This window comes from Thalassophryne amazonica, chromosome 13, assembly GCF_902500255.1.
Source record: "Thalassophryne amazonica chromosome 13, fThaAma1.1, whole genome shotgun sequence".
In the NCBI taxonomy this organism is placed as follows: Eukaryota; Metazoa; Chordata; class Actinopteri; order Batrachoidiformes; family Batrachoididae; genus Thalassophryne; species Thalassophryne amazonica.
The window spans coordinates 27,309,455-27,328,245 of NC_047115.1; the positions used below are offsets into that span (position 1 = coordinate 27,309,455).

General features: G+C 40.3%; 2 protein-coding genes across 3 annotated transcripts in view; one reads left to right on the forward strand and one right to left on the reverse strand.

Annotated features, from left to right (window-relative positions):
• mzt1 (mitotic spindle organizing protein 1) overlaps positions 1-8,499 on the reverse strand; it is a 34,019-nt gene extending 25,520 nt beyond the window's left edge. Inside the window, exons 1-3 of one of the 2 annotated variants that reach the window (XM_034184285.1) lie at positions 8,252-8,497; positions 7,963-8,108; positions 4,708-5,484 (exon numbers count right to left, since the gene is read on the reverse strand). In XM_034184285.1, coding sequence (XP_034040176.1) covers positions 5,461-5,484; positions 7,963-8,108; positions 8,252-8,303 — 222 coding nt within the window. In that variant the 5' untranslated portion in view covers positions 8,304-8,497 and the 3' untranslated portion in view covers positions 4,708-5,460. Of the gene's footprint in view, positions 1-4,707; positions 5,485-7,962; positions 8,109-8,251 lie in introns of those variants that run through there. The other variant, XM_034184286.1, reaches the window with a different exon arrangement.
• A 935-nt stretch (positions 8,500-9,434) lies between these two features.
• bora (bora aurora kinase A activator) lies at positions 9,435-18,440 on the forward strand. Its single transcript, XM_034185654.1, has 12 exons — positions 9,435-9,520; positions 11,210-11,390; positions 11,479-11,585; positions 12,342-12,387; positions 12,478-12,556; positions 13,868-13,912; positions 14,015-14,071; positions 14,158-14,408; positions 15,658-15,820; positions 15,904-16,442; positions 17,222-17,359; positions 17,480-18,440. The coding sequence occupies exons 2-12, from the start codon at positions 11,244-11,246 to the stop codon at positions 17,555-17,557; spliced, it is 1,650 nt and encodes a 549-aa protein (XP_034041545.1). The 5' UTR covers positions 9,435-9,520; positions 11,210-11,243; the 3' UTR covers positions 17,558-18,440.
• Positions 18,441-18,791: the final 351 nt, after the last annotated feature.

The following is an 18,791-nucleotide window of genomic DNA, read 5'->3' on the forward strand; positions in this document are numbered from 1 at the left end:
TGTCTAAGAACATTTATAAAGTGCGACAGCATAAATTTACCTCTTCTGGTTGGAAACAATTAAACCACACCACATTTTGCTTTAATTGTCTGCTGCCCATAAAATTGTCTGCCTTTCAAAGGCATAACACTCAGAGGAAGACAGGGAGTGAACTCAAGAAAAAAAGTAAAACAGAACCAAATTAAGCACCAGATAATGACATTCCATGTATCTTTCACTTTTCAAAAAGAAAAAAATTATTAATAAAGGCTATATTTTACTCTGCAGTGTATCGCTAATGCTTAATATAGGCCATGCTGAGAATGCTAGAGCTAGTTCATGATTCTCAACATTATTTCTCATTACACGATAGCCAACATTGATGAAGTTGATGTCTAAGAACATCTATGAGGTACATAGCACAATACTTACCTATTCTGGTTGGAAACAGGGAGAGCACACCATGTTTTCCTTTACGAAGTGTATATTTTGCCGGATATGGCAAAGAGGCACCTAGTGATATTTGATCGGATCGCCTTGCTGATTGGCTAGTTCAAATGATGTCATCATAGAGGGTATTTCAACATGGCGGCACCCTTGGCATTGAGTGTTGGTGCTAATTTTTCATTTTTAAATGCCGTTTTGGGTGCCATAAAGTCATTTGAATCGGAACAGAAAATCACCTACTGCTGGAGGGATTCTCGGACGCTAAAAGCAGCTCGAGGGATTCTCAGATGCTAAAAGCAGCTCAAAAACGTGGCATAGCGGTGTCCAAAATTATTTCCACCGACGCTTTTCGCCACGCGGTGGAAATAGCTTGAGGGATTCTCAGATGCTAAAGCAGCCTCAAAAACGTGGCATAGCCATGCCCAAAATTATTTCCACTGTGTGGCGAAAATTATTTATTAATAATTAATTATTATTTATAAATTATTATATCAAGACAGAATAAAAACAAAAATACAGAAGTCCATGTCGGCACGTGTTTATCCTGTTTTTTCTCTGTCAGTGTCATGTCTGCAAGACCTTCGATCAGTCCACTCCTGAAAATAGTGAATGGTACAATATGCCAATTTTCGACAATGAAAATCACCAATATCGAGCTACTATCATGAATGTGAAGTAAGGAGATCTTAAACTCCGATCGCCTTTAAGTTTCCTGCCCGACTGTGGCCGTTCCGTTCCGCCGTTAATAAATTTAGACGGCCGGCAAAACAGTGCCGCATACGACGACATATCGTCCAGTTCAACTTTGCCGAGGGCGCCGCCATGTGGAAATAAACTCTATGATGATGTCATTTGAACTAGCCAATCAGCGAGGAGATCCGGTTAAATATCGCTAAGTGGGTGTTTGCCGTATCTGGCAAAATATAACCTACCTTTAATTTAATCTGTAGCTCGTTAGCTAGATTATGTGATGATGTAATCTTTTAATTGTACATGGTGAGAAGCTAAATGGCATCATGGGTGGGGGATAGCAATAATTTTGTTGTTTAACCATTTGCAAATGGACCAGTTTGGGTGGAATAAAAGTCACCAGATTTGTCGCTATTAGCTCGGGAAGGACAAAAAGTCAATAATTAGTGGCAATTGCTAAATTGGCAACACTGCAGAGAAACACGTCAACTCAGCACCAAGTTTTTGAGCAGAAAACACTTTAATTTGTAATGTAATAATGAAAACACAACTTTATTAACAGTTTACCATTATGTCAAATAATAGTTTCTTTTAAGGAACGTTAAAAAGATACAGGTCCTAGTTTCATTTTTGTTCCTTAGACTGGTTCAGAGCCTTGGTAATAACTATGAACACTTCAAACCATAGTTTGATGCAGGATCTTTCACTTTTAAATGAGAATGGCCTCATTTAAAAGAATAATAATCCAAAGCCTGCATAATTATCAGACATACAAACATAAACATCTTTAGAAGTTCGGGTGTGAGGACCTGCCTGCCTCCAAACTTTATATGGTCATGTGACCTGACCATTGCTCTAGTTGAATGCTCTTAGATGTTTATGCATATATGGATGCTAATCTCCCAGTCAGGACTGTGGGATTTGGGAATATTTTGTTTTACAGAGATCAAAGTAACTGGCTAGAATCAGGAGGAACCCTTCAAACACATCAGAGAGTAATGCACCTCAAGTCCCACGCCCACAATAGCCAATCAAGCCGTGCACAACACTTTGCTTCATAAAAAGAAAGGGTTTCCAATGTGAGTCTCACTCCAACACCTCAGCTTCCCCTCCCCGACGAACAGGGGCCACTGCACTACATCTGCATGTGTCTCCTCTAAGATTTTGAGAAACAGCGAGATACTGTGTTGAGATCAAAGTACCAGTCCAGAGATTTAGACACAGCCTGTCAGTCAACGCACCAAGACAAAGCAGAAGAGGACAATAAATAAATGCTTACTCCTGCTCACAGTGTAGCGTGCCCGTGAGGGGCGAGGCGTTCATTTGTAGACATCTACACGTGCCGTGTGAACACCAAAAGCTGAACTCGCATGGTGGCGACATGCAGGGCCTTCTGGAAGGGAGGAGGCTGTATGTTGCCTGGGGAGAAACGCTCAGCACTTTTTTTTGTTGTTTTTTGCAGATTAACAGACTGTGTACAGACACTGAAGAAACAAACAAAATACTTTCTGGTTGAACAAAGACGTTCCTGTCAAGTTTGCATTGTAATCCAAATTCCTTTTTGTTGATGAAGCAGACATTACAGGAAACCAGGGCCATATTAACACTAAACTGTCACTGAGCTCGATCTCAAACCCATGCAAGGTCTGAGGAAGGTATAATGTGAGTAGCAAGCTTCATCACAACCCAAAGTTTCCTTGTAGCACTATTGCATACACTGGCTTTTTGACACTCAACCTCCTGATGGCTGCAGTTGGACCTGAAATGCCCCCACACCAAACTATTCCAAAGCCTTATTGAGGTGACATTGTGCACCAAGTTTCACCTTGAGACACAGTCATTGCCAAGACACTGTGTACACAAGGTTTCAGAGACTCAGCCTCCAGCCCAACTTCGAACCTAACCAAGGTCTTGGTGAGGTGATTTTATGTACAAACTTTCACTTTGATATGTAAAGTATTTGTGAAGATATCATGTACACATCACCTACACAGTTTAGCAGATGGACACACGCATGGAGACAAGCAGTTCCTATATGCACTGCCTTTGGCAACGCAGATAATGAAAACTTTTTTCATGGTACTGTCAACAGATAAAAAAAAGGACTAATCTCTTTTGTGTGTTGGCTGAGAATGTGATCTCCACTGCACGGCCCCCTTTTGCATTGTGTAACGAACTACTTCCATCTTTGCCCTTTTTAACTGGTTTGACAGGAAAGATTGTTTCCTTTACAAAAGATTCAACAGTAAATTCAAGTGCCAATGAGTGAGAGCCTGAATCCTGAAAAGGCTGCTTTGCTATGCATATATATATATATACTCAACAAAAATATAAACGCAACACTTTTGCTTTTGCTCCCATTTTGCATGAGATTAACTCAAAGATCTAAAACTTTTTCCACATACACAATATCACCATTTCCCTCAAATATTGTTCACAAACCAGTCTAAATCTGATAGTGAGCACTTCTCCTTTGCTGAGATAATCCATCCCACCTCACAGGTGTGCCATATCAAGATGCTGATTAGACACCATGATTAGTGCACAGGTGTGCCTTAGACTGCCCACAATAAAAGGCCACTCTGAAAGGTGCAGTTTTGTTTTACTGGGGGGGGGAAACCAGTCAGTATCTGGTGTGACCACCATTTGCCTCATGCAGTGCAACACATCTCCTTCGCATCATCCGTGAAGAGAACACCTCTCCAACGTGCCAAATGGCAGCGAATGTGAGCATTTGCCCACTCAAATCGGTTACAACGATGAACTGGAGTCAGGTCGAGACCCAGATGAGGACGACGAGCATGCAGATGAGCTTCCCTGAGACAGTTTCTGACAGTTTGTGCAGAAATTCTTTGGTTATGCAAACCGATTGTTCCAGCAGCTGTCCGAGTGGCTGGTCTCAGACGATCTTGGAGGTGAACATGCTGGATGTGGAGGTTCTGGGCTGGTGTGGTTACACGTGGTCTGCGGTTGTGAGGCTGGTTGGATGTACTGCCAAATTCTCTGAAACGCCTTTGGAGACGGCTTATGGTAGAGAAATGAACATTCAATACACGAGCAACAGCTCTGGTTGACATTCCTGCTGTCAGCATGCCAATTGCACGCTCCCTCAAATCTTGCGACATCTGTGGCATTGTGCTGCGTGATAAAACTGCACCTTTCAGAGTGGCCTTTTATTGTGGGCAGTCTAAGGCACACCTGTGCACTAATCATGGTGTCTAATCAGCATCTTGATATGGCACACCTGTGAGGTGGGATGGATTATCTCAGCAAAGGAGATGTGCTCACTATCACAGATTTAGACTGGTTTGTGAACAATATTTGAGAGAAATGGTGATATTGTATATGTGGAAAAAGTTTTAGATCTTTGAGTTCATCTCATACAAAATGGGAGCAAAACCAAAAGTGTTGCGTTTATATTTTTGTTGAGTGTATATATATATATATATATATATATATATATATATATATATATATATTCATAATCAGGGAAAAAGGTTGCACAATAAAAGAAAAAATAAACGCTACATAAAAACCTGGTAAATAGATCAACAAAGCTACATCACCACCTAGTGGATGGCTAGTGTAACATTCTATTTAGATTTTATTCACAAAACTGCAAAAGTAGTGCAAAATTTGTGGGGGGGGGGGGGGGGGGGAAAGCCATTCACAGCAAAACAAACAAAAAAATTTTGATAGCTTAAAATTTTAACAAAGCATCACTGCCTCAACACAGTGGAACAGGTGTGTAAAACATTAAAACAACTGTGTGTTTTATGGCAAAGGCACCAAATTCTGGATTGTTATCGTTTGGTTGAAAACAAAAAATAGCTATTATGACAAGATCTTTTTTTTTTCTTTTCTTGAATCAAGGCCTTAAAAATGGTGATTTAAAAATGTTTTTAAATCATTGGAATAGATTCAGTGTTTTTAAGTGTTGTTGATGTAAAAAAAAAAAAAGCAATGTAAAAAAATGATGTAAAAAAATGCAAGAATTTTTTTTTAAATCATATTAACAATGTGTGTGCAAAATATGGTGCCTTTACCATAAAACAATTGTTTCACATATCTGCCCCGTTATCATGTTGACTTATGTTTCACAAAGTGGATACAGAAAGTAAAAAGACAACGTTGTAAACAGCATCACAGATGTCCGTATCCTCATGTTCAGAGTTAAGACGATTGTTGATGCCTCAAGACAAAAATCTTAGCCACAAGTCCACACACATGACACGCAGTGCTCTGGACACCAAGACGATGGTGAGAACCGATTGCTAACACATGGAGACAGATCCAAGTACAGGTCCAGAACCACACGGCGCCTGAGAGGATGAGGTCACATCTTCAGTTTGAGCAGTTTTCAGATGTCTGAAACAAAATGTAAACAACAAAAAGTATGTAATTTAAGGCTTACAGACGGAAGGCTTAAAAAGTGAATAAAAGAAAATTTCTAAATTCTGATTTGTATGGAAAACTGCTTCAAGAAGAAACTGTAGGAACAGATAGCGTAACCTCTTCAGGCCCTCTATAATACATGGTTCCACTCCGTCATGAAGCTGTATAAAGGCTTCAGGAAAATGTGCAGTTTCTCACGTCACAGCCAGTGAAGCCTACGACTCCTTCAAAGTTGTAAAGGCTGTCTTGATGGCTTCCCTCACCAGCTGCCTTCTTACACTCTCATTCCCTTTCTGAAAACTGCCTCCTCCAGACACAGGATTAATTTATTTTAAACACTCCTGAATCTGACCGCCATTTCTGGAAAGGAGCTGCAGGCATCCAGTGTCAGAAGGCCCAAACCTAACGTCTCGGCAACCTTGGAATTTACCTTATCAGGTTTCTACCCTGTCCTATCCCTCGACCTCTGCTGATGTCACTGAAGGCGAAGCCACTGCTCTTCCCAGCTGTCTCCGTCTGCGCTCGGATACTGTCTTCCCATATTTTCTCTGTCTTCCTCCTCTAAATGGTTTAGGGTTAGGAGAACACCCCCTTTCTACATACCTTTTTGTCGACAACCATTTACCCATTTATTTCTACGGAACCCTCCGTGATGTCTGATATATGTACAAACCTCCTCCATCTGCTCAACGCCAGAATTTTCCTTGAGTATGTTGGGGAAAAAATAAAAATTTTTCTATGGATTTCAGAGAGACCATATGTACTGTGTATCAGGAATGAGGTACTTGGTACTTCTCCTTTTCAGTTGCTTGACTGCCAACAGTTACATGAAAATGAACAAATTTAGTGAGTTTAACACAATGTGAATATTAGTTGTGTTTTGCAGCTGTAAGAACTGTTGACTTGTTGTCTCTGTAATACTCTGTGTCCACATTTCACACACCTGGATCACAAAAACAGACAAAACTAGCCCTTCGCAGCTACTGTGGGCTCTTTAATGAAATGCATTTGTTTGCATTTAACACTAAAAAGTGTATTGCATATATTATGGACATTATATATAAGGGAAGCCAGGGAAGCTGTCAACCTTGCCCTCATACATAAACTGTGGCATACCGGTGAAACTACACAGAATCACATTATTTTAAATCAGAGATCAAATTTAAAACTTGATACTTCACATAGTTTTTTTTTTTTTAGCACACTTAAATTTAGAAAAAGAAACTTTTCACATTGCTGAGACATTTTCATTGCTGTTGGTACACAGAATTTTTTATACACTGGCTTTTACTAGTTTGGATGCCTTTTGCTGCTTCAGTCTATATTATACATTCTAAAACATAGTAATAAAGCATACCAAACATGCAAAGTGCCTCAGAGGCTAAACTGACAGGGGTGAAATATCAAGGAACCTACATAAAGTATGGGGAATCACAGGGCATGGGTTGGGGTTAAATCTTTCTGAAATGCATAAAAAGTTTGGAAATTTGAACAATATTTCTGCTGACCACAGCTTTGCACAATATCAGAAGTCTTGCACTGTGGCAGAATTCCAAGCTTGCGCAGATTCAAATCTAGAAGATCTCCTCTTCGAGACCATGGAGTATATCCATCCTTTGACATGTCTAAAGAAAACTGGTTAACAAAGTGATGATTTGTGTTTAGTTTGTCTAATTATGAGACTACTAGCTGGGGTACCCGGTGCTGCCCGGGTTAACCTGTTTTAGACATAAGCCAAATGCCAATCATTTTAATCAAAACAATTGCCCAACATTTGTTTTTTGTAATGCTGATGTCTTATAACAGTTAATGGGCTAAAGTTTGTCCAGCAGAACTATAAGAGGTGGACTCCCCAAACTAAGTGGAAATACTTGGTTAAAAGACAAACACATTTGAAGTCCTTCATGCAGACTTTGTTTTGCAATCAAATTTATAACAAAATTAAACACAAAAGGTAGGTAAGAGTAAATGTAAATATCAATTAATCAAAACTGAGGTAGTGGTGTATTTCACTGTTTTTACATTGCAATTTTACAAACATAAAATGAATGTATTCAGACAGGAAGGCAAACTGGGTTGTAGAGGACAGTCAGGTGCTTAACAGTTGAGAACATAAAGTAGCTGAAGAAAGGGATTAAATAAACAGAGATGGCCAACACATATACAGGGCTGGAAATTTGAATCTGCCTGGTCATACCCACAGCCGGCTATTTTGGGGGTAATTTTCAGTTCAGCTTTTTTTAAAAATGGTACCAGTTTGTTCCCCGTGTCATGAGGATTCAGAATATATATAGTTTTTAGGGCTACTGTCACTGTCTAGCTGTTTATTAATCTGACTGTATATTCCCAGTTATCTGTTGCCAGCACGCTGTGAATACACCATGTGTCTTAGTGTCTTAGTGTGAGGCTGTGAACGGCTGAAGGAGTATTCTGATGGGAAACTTTCTGCACCTTCAGGGACTCGGAGGCTTTCCTCAGCTCTTTGATGACAGCAGACAGAGCCTCCGGGTTGATGCCCTGCTCACACAGTCTCACACAGATGGACAAAGACTCCAAATCCAAACCAGTGTTCAACAATCTGGAGATCTCCAGCAGCACTATCAGGAAAATGTAAAAACAAACAAAAACATGAGATCAGGACTGATAGCATCTGATGCACAACCACTGCTGTCAGTAAAAACCAATAAACATTGCTTTTTTTAAACCTACATCTCATACTCATAGCAAAATTTTTTATTACCTTCCATCGTCTCCCGCACTGCGTTTATATTTGCGTTAGCAGCACTAGCCATGGTAATGCTAACCGCTGGCTAGCAAACAGGATTTGAAGAGATGTCAAAATTTAGAAATTCAGCCGGACATTAACAAATGCGTGCTCATATCTTGAGCAAACCGATTATCATATTTTCCTGCGATTACACAATACAAACTTGTTAACGCGCGAACTACACAAAACTCAGCGGCAAAGGCAAAGACACTGTAGCTTCGGTCTGTGGGTGCTTATATTGTTGCCAGATTTCACAGGAAAAAACAAGCAATTGCAATAAAGTCAATGTGAAAAAAAATAAATCACACACACGCATATATATATATATATATATATATATATATATATATATATATATATATATATAAAGAATCACAGGATCATTCACCATCGATTGACTAATTGCTGACCTGTGATCCTGAATTACTCATATTTAATCCTGATACTTGATCCTGATCAGTCACTTTTGATCCTGATTGCTGAACTCTGAACCTGAATGATCATCTTTAATCATGAACTTTGATCCTGATTTCTGACCTTTTTCACCGATTACTCATCATTTATCCTGGTTACCAAGCTTTAATCCTGATTGCTGAATTTCAAACCTGATCACTCATCATTGGGTTTTCTTGATCTTTGATTCTTCTCATCAAGCTTTGATGCTTATTACCACCCTTTGAGCTTGATTACTTAACTTTGATTCTAATCACTTACTCTTTGATCCTTATTGGTTTGATCATGCAGTTGTGATTAAAGGAATTAGATCAAATGGATGGACTCAAATCTTTGATCTTGTTATCTGAAGTAAGCTCAAAGGCAGGGTAGGATCAAAGGACTCACAATCAAAGCTCAAAGATTATATAACCCTAACCCCTTAGTAGATCTGCTGAAATTTAATCAACTTTTCTATCTTGCTAGAAAACAGCAACGGACTATTTGTTTTCATATATTTTGTGAATCACATCAATGTGATGTATACATTTGCCATTGTGCGTGAATAAAATATTGGATAATAAAAAGCCTGAAAAATGCGACCGTCAGTTCCCCATGCTTAAAAAACAGTATACAGTTTATATGTTATAGTAAGGTGACCTGGCAACAGAAGCTACCCAGCATTCCCTGCTGCGTTTCTATTGGCTGCCGAGCTTTGTAGGGGAAATTGAAATAAACGTTCCTGCTGCTTACTGCTGAGTCTTCAATGAGGATCGTTTTTATCCGTGTGGCAAAATTGTATTCATATTTGTAAGTATTAAACATTAATCGGTTATTTTGTAAACGTGACTCACGCTCTTTGAAGCAACGTGTGGCGTTAAAGATGGATAAAGGACGCGATGATTTCCAACAAGGAAGTCACGTTTTCACCTCGAGTTTTAGCTTGACTTTATTTGGTATATTTGGGATTATTGGCACATTTATTCACTGATGATTTTCATAAAATTCGGTTCAAGTGTGGGACACGAGTCTAGGAAGGACACAGAATTATGTTGTGGATCAGAGACTTCATAGTCTGGCTCAATCAGGATCCCAGAATCCACATTAAAATCTTAATGAAAGTGATTCCCCCCATTTAATTTTGGGCGGTTATTCTCCCAGCTGTCTTGAGTTTAAAAAGTTCCATACTTTTTAATGAATTCGTAATGCTGTTGGTGTGATTTGAGTACAAGCTTTGTGATTCAGTTATATTCCAACGCAGTCTGCAGTTCGTGATGGTATTACGAAAAGTACATTAATCTATTGGCTCTATTTTTTTTTCACAGAATTTTTGTATCACGTGTATATATACACATACATACACAGGTCAGGTGTATGACATATGCACTGGTAATAAAAATTCACATCTACCACACCATGGTTTGTCCTTGGGTTTTGGATGGCAACCACCCAGGCAGACAACCAGTACATCTTCACTTGAAAGTAACCGTCTTATCTGCTGCAGCCAGGGGATTGAAAATCTAAATGTAAATATCTCATAAATGCTTCAAAATGAAATGGGTCAATCTGATCACAAATCCAATCATGTCACTGCCCAATCAGATTGTTCTCCATGTGCACACCCATCAAGGGTGATGCCATACTGTGAAGATTATATTCCCATGAATGGTCAAGGGAAGCAGATACATAGATTAAAAAAAAAAGATATTTAAAAAAAATCTTTTGTGTTGATTCATTTAAATGCTCAGAAACAAGCAGAATAATTTGTTGCATAATGTGCATGAACCGTTCATGCACATTAAGAATCACAAGCCAGTGACTGGATTCCGTACCATTATGACCAGGGAACAAACAAAGTCAAATGTCTTGGTAGCCCAACTCCTGTCCATTGAAGCACCAAAGAACCTTTTATTCCTTGCATAGGAAACCACGACATTGAGTGATAAATGTTATTTTCCAGCACTGAATGATAAGGTAGGTCATTGGATAAGGAGCTGGGCTGCCAACATAGGGATCTGGTTTTGAAACCCGCTCATGCTACTTCTGTGTCCTTGGACAAGACACTTAATTTGCATTGTCTCAGTCCACCTGGCTGGAAATGGGTACTGGCCTCAGCTGGATAAACTGCATAAGACTGGTGGTGTCTTTTATCTGCTTCATGGTACAGAATCTAGAGATAAGAAGCAGCACCAGCGGTCTGAGGAAGGTCTTACTGAAAGACCGCTGTGATACTGGAAATGTTACCACACAGTTACCGTTCATCAGTGACATGAGATTGTATATTTCTTGAATTTCACATCGCACTGCATGAACATTGGGGAAAAATGAATTATACTAGAAGTAGTGGAATGCATGTTGGGTTTAATATGGCTGAAGGGCCAGTTGAATGTTGGAGGAGGTATGTGCCCGACTCTAATTGCAGTCTAGGTTTAATGGGGTAAGAACACAGAGTGGCCTACTGTAACACACCTACTACCTTTGAATTCTCTCGTTGACCAGTTGCTGATTGTAGTGTTAGCAGTGGCCCGTGGAAATGGGGGACGTTGAGATTCAGATCACACCAGAGACTCCCGGCAAACCTTCCATACAAAACCCATTTGAAAGTCCAAATGACTACCACCAGCTCCGTGAACCCCTGGTGCCAAGTCCCTCGGTCTTCAAGTCCAAACCGTGCAAAGCGGTAGGTCTGAACACGTTTGTAGTTTGTGAAGTCACATATATCCTATATCAGTGTTTCTGGGTATATTTATTTATTTACTTTCTTATAGACGCCGCCCAAGTTTAACTGGTCTATTGATGAAATGGCCAGTCTTCTCCCAGTTGACATAGACCCAGAGGAAATCCAGCGACAGAATTTTTACCTCAGCCAGTCAATGTATGAAATGATACACATTTTACAGCTTCTTATTCTGTTTTCTATAAAATACAGTATTGACAGTCTACTTCAATGTTACACAAATGACAAAGTGGAACTCCAGATTTTTTTTAAAGTTTGCTGCTAATGAGGGTCTCAGTCTTACTGAACGAGTCACTCATTGGGCGATCGGCTTGTAATGCCTCAGTAGGGCGTAGCTCCGCCGGACAACACTGTAGCTAAAGTAAGAGGCTAACTGTACAATTGCTCATCTTAAAAATTGTAGTTACTTTTTGTGAGGTAAATGTGCACATTTCCCTCTCTAGAGGTGGTCTCTCTGCTACCAGACACTTCTGTGACATTGTCAAATATTTAGTAGTGGCAAAAAGTGAGTGATCTTTAGCTTGCCCCATGCATTTATTCGATAGTGCCACTTAGCTCGTGATGGTGTTTGTTTTCTAGATCAGTACTGCACTCTTGTTGATTTTGGCATGGCTGAAAAGATGAATCTCAAAACGTCAAAAGAGAAGAGTCGAAGTTGAAAATAGTTGGAGTTCCACTTTAAACCAAGATGAACGTGCTTAATTAATTGCTATTTCTGTACATCTGGATCACAGTCTGCACTAGTCTCTTTGTTTGTATACTGACTGTATGATACATATAAAATAATAGACTAAAAATTGAGTGTTTATTATCTGATCTTGACATATTAAATAAAGAGGAAATTAAACACGGAATAACTTAAGCAATAAAATGTTTTTCTTCTCAAACATCTAGTGCAGATTCTGACATTGAGGAGAAGCGTCAGGATGCTATTGAAGAGGTATATTGATTAAAAAAAAATCAGAGCAGTCAAAACAGTTATTTATTGATCACCCATCAATGTGCAATGACATCATCTGTCTTTTGGCAGTTTTTCACCAAAGGAGCCATTGTGCCGTCTCCATGGGTGGCAACAGACATCCGTAAAGCTTCCCAGATCTACAGAACAAGTACGTGTGTTTGCAGAGGCTGGTTTTATTTCCTCCGAGCTTATAAAGGTTTTCACATCTGCATTTTAATGCTACAAAGTCCTCTGATTCCATGTTGTGTTATAGCCCCTGTGTGTATATTATTTTAGACATCATATTGCCATGTTTTCTCACTTTATGGATGCATTTTTTTTTTTAAGCAAATATAAATTTTCCTGTGACAAATTCTTGATGATAGAATTTGTGCTGGGCAGCACGGTGGCTTAGTGGTTAGCACTGTTGCTTCACAGCAAGAAGGTCATGGGATCTATTCCCACTTGTGGCCTTTCTGTGTGGAGTTTGCATGTTCTTCCCATGTCTGCGTGGGTTAATCCTCAGTCCTGACTAGTCTCCCACTTCCTGCTGCAAAACATCCCCACAGCATGATGCTGCCACCACCATGCACCACCACTGTAGGGATGGTGCCTGGTTTCCTCCAAACATGACACCTGGCATTCACACCAAAGAGTTCAATCTTTGTCTAGTGGCTTCCGTCTGGCCACTCTACCATACAGGCCCGATTGGTGGATTGCTGCAGAGATGGTTGTCCTTCTGGAAGGTTCTCCTCTCTCCGCAGAGGACTGCTGGAGCTCTGACAGAGTGACCATTGGGTTCTTGGTCACCTCCCTGACTAAGGTCCTTCTCCCTCGATCGCTCAGTTTAGATCGGCGTCAGAGTCCTGGTGGATTTGAACGTCTTCCATTTACAAATGATGGAGGCCACTGTGTGCTCATTGGGACCTTCAAAGCAGCAGAAATGTTTCTGTACCCTTCCCCAGATTTGTGCATTGAGACAATCTGTTCTTGGAGGTCTGCAGACAATTTCTTTTAGTTCATGCTTGGTTTGTGCTCTGACATGCACTGCCAGCTGTGGGACCTTATATGTAGACAGGTATGTGGCTTTCCAAATCATGCCCAGTCAACTGAATTTATCCCAGGTGGACCCCAATTAATCTGTAGAAACATCTCAAGGGTGATCAGTGGAAACAGGATGCACCTGAGCTCAGTTTTGAGCTTCATGGCAAAGGCTGGGAATACTTACGTATGTGTAATTTCTTAGGTTTTTTTTTTTTTTTTTTTTTTTTTTAATAAATTTGCAAAAATCTCAATCTTTTTTCACATTGTTGTTATGGGGTATTGTCTGTAGACTTTTGAGGGGAAAAAAATGAATTCCACCCAGTTTTGAATAAGGCTGTAACATAACAAAATGTGAAAAAAGTGAAGTGCTGTGAATACTTTCTGGATGCACCGTATACCAGAATATCACTTCATGCACCTCTTCTTACACTTCCAGGTTCTATGTCACCAGTGATTGTTGAGGAGCCAGAGAAATGTTCAGGTTGGTATGTTTTTGCTTAATACTTGTACATCCAGTATGCGTCTTTTTTTTTGCTTTCACCACATCACATGACTTATGCTCCTTTTTGCATTTGTCTTGCAGTTGCTTGTCAAACGGCTCTTTCGCTACCTTTCGGTTTTGATTTGGAGAAACTACTCGGTATGCTCCCAGTAGATGCCCACATACTTGTGATCTCTTTCATTTATTCATGGTCTATTTGAGCATTTCTTTGTAACCCCCTTCAGGAGAGCATTATCACTATGAGGAAGCAGGCGATGCTGTTCAGGACAGTCTTAGCACCTCCTCGCTCAGACGAAAACTTTTCCTCGATGGTCAAAGCAGCATTTCTGACTGCTCAAACCCACCGAGTCCAGAAAAAAGCCACTTCAGAGCTCCACTGGATGGAAAAAGAACTGTAGCTCAAAGTTCAGAAGGACAAGTTGTGTCATCCAGTTTTTCATCTCCTTTGTCCTGTCAAGTTCCAACACCATCTACGGTGAGTTGTCCTGAAGGATGGGTTAATATCACACTGCAACAAAGTACCAACATCAAAGCCTTTTTAATCTTCAAATTATTTTTGAAGTAATGAGTAAATGATTGGTGATATCAAGTATTATTCCCAAATGGCTACCAGTCATAAATATGCTTATCACATGAACTAGGTGATACCTGAAATGTGGCTTTCTGCTGACATCTGCTCACCTAGGGCTAACTGTTATGTCTGGCCTCTGATGGCAAACAAAGTTTTAAAACAAAACAAAAAAAATAGCTGGCAGTAGAGCTGCAAAGGGATGAAAAACTTCCCTGAGAAGTAGTGGCCAAGAGGTAAGTTTGCTTGCTTCTAAAGCAGAAGGTTCCCGGTTCAAGACCACCAGTGCCCCTTCAACATGTCATGTGGATTGGTGTTAGGAAGGGCATCTGGTGTAAAGATGTGCCAAATGACTATCTTATCGTCTGTGGTGACCCCAAGTGAAAAAGGGAGAAGCTGAAAGATTTTACTTTCCTTGATAAGCTAAGGATTTGGGGGGCAGAGAGAATCATACATTGTTTTGAACAGTTTGCAGTTTTCTAAGTTGGAAACGTTCTATAGGAATTAGTGGGAATTAACTGGAAATTTGGCATAAACTATTCAAACTACCATATACAATTATCAATACCTTTTTTATAAGCAGATATGCATCCAAACTAATGATTTTCAATGACTTTTTTTTTTTTTACTTTATTGCTAAGTATAACTTTGATTGTTACATTGAAAAAAGAAAAAAAAAAACATTCAAGGATCCTTGCTCCCATCCATGGAGGAATGCTGCATGCAGGCCTTAGTAGTTCTGCAGTAAGTTGTGTGTGCAGAAATGCACAGTGCAGAGTAGAAATTGAGCTGAATTTGCATTAAATGTGGGTGTTTACTCAAATTGTGCTCCAACTTTTTAAAATTCCCTTCTATAGGCAAACCTGCAATTTTGAATATTTTCAGTTTATTTCCACTGATTTTGATGGAACATTTCTAACTTTTAAAATTCCTGTAACTTTGTAAGCCTAGCTGGCAGCAGTCAGGCGCTCTGCCATCTGATGCCTAATTTGAAATAAGTGTTTGATCTGTGAAGCTTTAGAATATCTAATATGCACCTATAATTCTGTGTATTTTGCTTGTTCATAAATAAATTGCAGAGTTTCAGAATATACTATTGTTTTTGGATCAATGATATGTAAGAAAAGGATCATAAATATGTTTCTTTTTGACATAGGGTCAGTTCTCATCCAGCCCCATCCAGCACAGCCACTTCCGTGACTGCAGTCTCAGCAGCATCACCAGTCAGCTGTTCCCCGATCGCTCGTCTCCTGCTTGTTTTGTGTCTCCTACTGTTTCTCCGATTGTTTCTCATGCAACACAAACGCCTACCGGCTCAGGTAGTGTTTTTGTCTATTGACTTTCCCAGCATTCTGAAATCTTGTGTTGTTGCTTACACCTTCTTTCTTTTGGTTTTCTTTAGCTGAGGGGAAGCAGCAGACTAATCTGACTCTGCATGGAGCTCCTCTAACCACAGATGCCACTTCCTGCACAGAGAGCCCATTGGTTGAAGGTTGCTCGCCTATTCATAGCTGTTCCCCTCACTGGCACACCAGCAACAAGTCCAGATTTAGAGCTCGATGCTGGGCCTCGCCTCCCCTCATCTCCACAATCCTCAGTCCTCCCATCCAGGACAGTCAGGCACTTGATGACCAAATCCCGTTTACCCCTCTCCCCTTTATGGCATTAGATCCATCTTCCTCCCTGGACAGGAACGTTCACCCCATTGACACTGATGAAGTTAGTCTTGAACATCTGGAACCTGTAAAACCAGAGGTGGTCAAAGACGTAAAGATGGAAGAGAGACTCGAGGAGACTGAGGGATATGAAGAGGAGATTGGAGCATCTTCAGGAAGGCTGACCAGCTCTCGTATGGGCAACATGTCGACAGTAGAAAGTTCACAAATGTCTGTCTCTCTGCTGGCAGAGGGAAGCAGCATACGTTGTGAATCCAGCATGCAGGTTTGTGGAAACAGCAGCAGATCATCCTTCATCTACTCCTCTGCATCTTCTATTACACCAGCCTGCATGTCCTCCCTCACATTTCATAAACCACCTCTTTGCCCTGTGCTCCATCCTCAGCATCCTTCTCCTGATAGATCCTGTAGTCCTCCTCTGTGCATGCCTGAACCATCTGCATCGTTTTTCTCACTTTGTCCAAACTGCATGTTCTGCATGTCCCTCTCATAATCCTGTCCATCCTCGTCACTTCCGAGGAAAATTGCAGCACCTTCAGCTCCACCGATTCTAGCTGGATTTCCATTACAGATTTGTGGAAAAGGTGCATGATATCTCGAGAATGTTGACAAAACATTACCCTGAGATAGACTAGTGGCCTGTGCAGGTTGTACACTTACTCTTGCCTGGTGTCTACTGGAATAGTCTCCAGCCCACCGTGACCCTTAATTGGAGTAAGCGGTTGAAGATGGGTGAGGGTTAAAAAATGGACAAAACATTATAGTGAAATGACAGTTTCCATTGAGAGATGGAATGAAACTGCTGCTCAATTCGCCACTTCAAAGTGCAATTCAGAGGGTCTTGTAACTTTCCCTTTCACTTCCGTAGATACTCTCTATAACTTTTACTGAAATTCTGTTTGTAAGTAAATATGTGTCATTTCTTCCTGTTCTTCTTGACCCCATTGATGTAGTTTGTTGAAACAAGTTTAACAGTTTGCAGACTTGCACTGTGCCACTAACTGGAAGACTGTAGAACTGAATATCGTTGGTGACTGTGTTCAGGTGGACAGCGGGTACAACACTACCTCAGCAGGCACTGCTAGTCTTATCGATGGCCTCTACTCAGACTGTCAGAGTAAAGAGTCCTTCAATTCAAACCTGGCAGAAGAAGCTTTCTCTCTCAAACACATTAAAGCCAAGGTACTGCTGTCCCCAGACACAAGGGTCTACAGTAGTTGTTTTAAACTGTAGACATTAGCAAGTGTTTACAGTGGTCTATAAAGTATAACACTCCTTATTTCTGCATGCTTTCATACAAAGAAAGCTTGTTTTCCAGGTATTTTACCATCATCATTGAGCCACATGAGGGACGCCTCTTCCACTGGAAGCCTACAGTGATTCTCCTTCAGTCAAATACAGACTGCACATTATATTTAAAATATTTATTGTAATTGGTGATCTTAATTTGGTTCTAGGGTTGAGTGGGGCATTATTAAAATATGGGGGGGGGGGGGGGGGGGTCTTCATTCATTAAAAACGTCCCTTTCTGTGTTCATCCCAGTTCAGGTTCGTTTTCCCGACCACTCATTGGAGTATCTGGCTGAGAATTGGGAGGGAGGGGGAGTAATCAACCAGTTCTAGAGTTAAAAAGAGGTATTTTCATTCCCCCAGTTAACTTGCACAAAATCACTTCTTTCTATGCTGTAATGATGATAATGTCATAATTTCTGTTTCTTCTTGTTTGTGAAGAAGCCAGACTCAGAGGAAATTACATTGGAGCTGTATTTATGCTTTTATAAATCCTTTATCATGACCTTTTCTTTGTTTGAATTCAGATTTCTTGTGGATGTTAAGGATTGATGTATTTACTCCAGAATAAGAAAAACCAATAATGCCACTCGCACATTAAAACCTGAATGAGCATTTGTAAACCATATTATTATAAAAACCACTGGCTGGATTGTATCGTGAAAAGGATTTGAATAACTTGTCTTGAGGTCACGGTTCTTATTTCTGAGCAAGCTTTAGCTGTGAACTTTATTCTAAGGTGTATTTTGACATATTTAGAAGAAGACTGTCAAAATACCAATGTTGTTGATGATCTGTATCACATTGTGACAACATTCTCTCAAGATAGTGATTTGTTTCCTGACCTGGATTAATAAACAGTTCTAACAAAAATGTCATCTTGGCTAAAATAAGACATTTGACTGGATTAGGAGATGATAGTTATTACTGTTGGATTTCAAAGGCTTAAAAATTTATATTCGAGCAGAAGAGCAGATGGGGGTGGTGTCTTCTTCTACAAGCCTCCCGTCCTGTGAACTTGCATGGATGCCCAAAATTTCCTGTATATTCCTTTTGTAAATTGTGTCGGTAGCATGGCCCAAGCAGAGGGTCACCCCTTTGAGTCTGGTCTGCTTGAGGTTTCTTCCCCAATATCAGAGTGAGTTTTTCCTTACCCCTGTTGCCTGTGTGCTTGCTGAGGGTTGGTAAGGTTAGACCTTGTGTGTGTGTGTGTGTGTGTGTGTGTGTGTGTGTGTGTGTGTGTGTGTGTGTGTGTGTGTGTGTGTGTGTGTGTGTGTGTGTGTGTGTGTGTGTGTGTGTGTGTGTGTGTGTGTGTGTGTGTGTG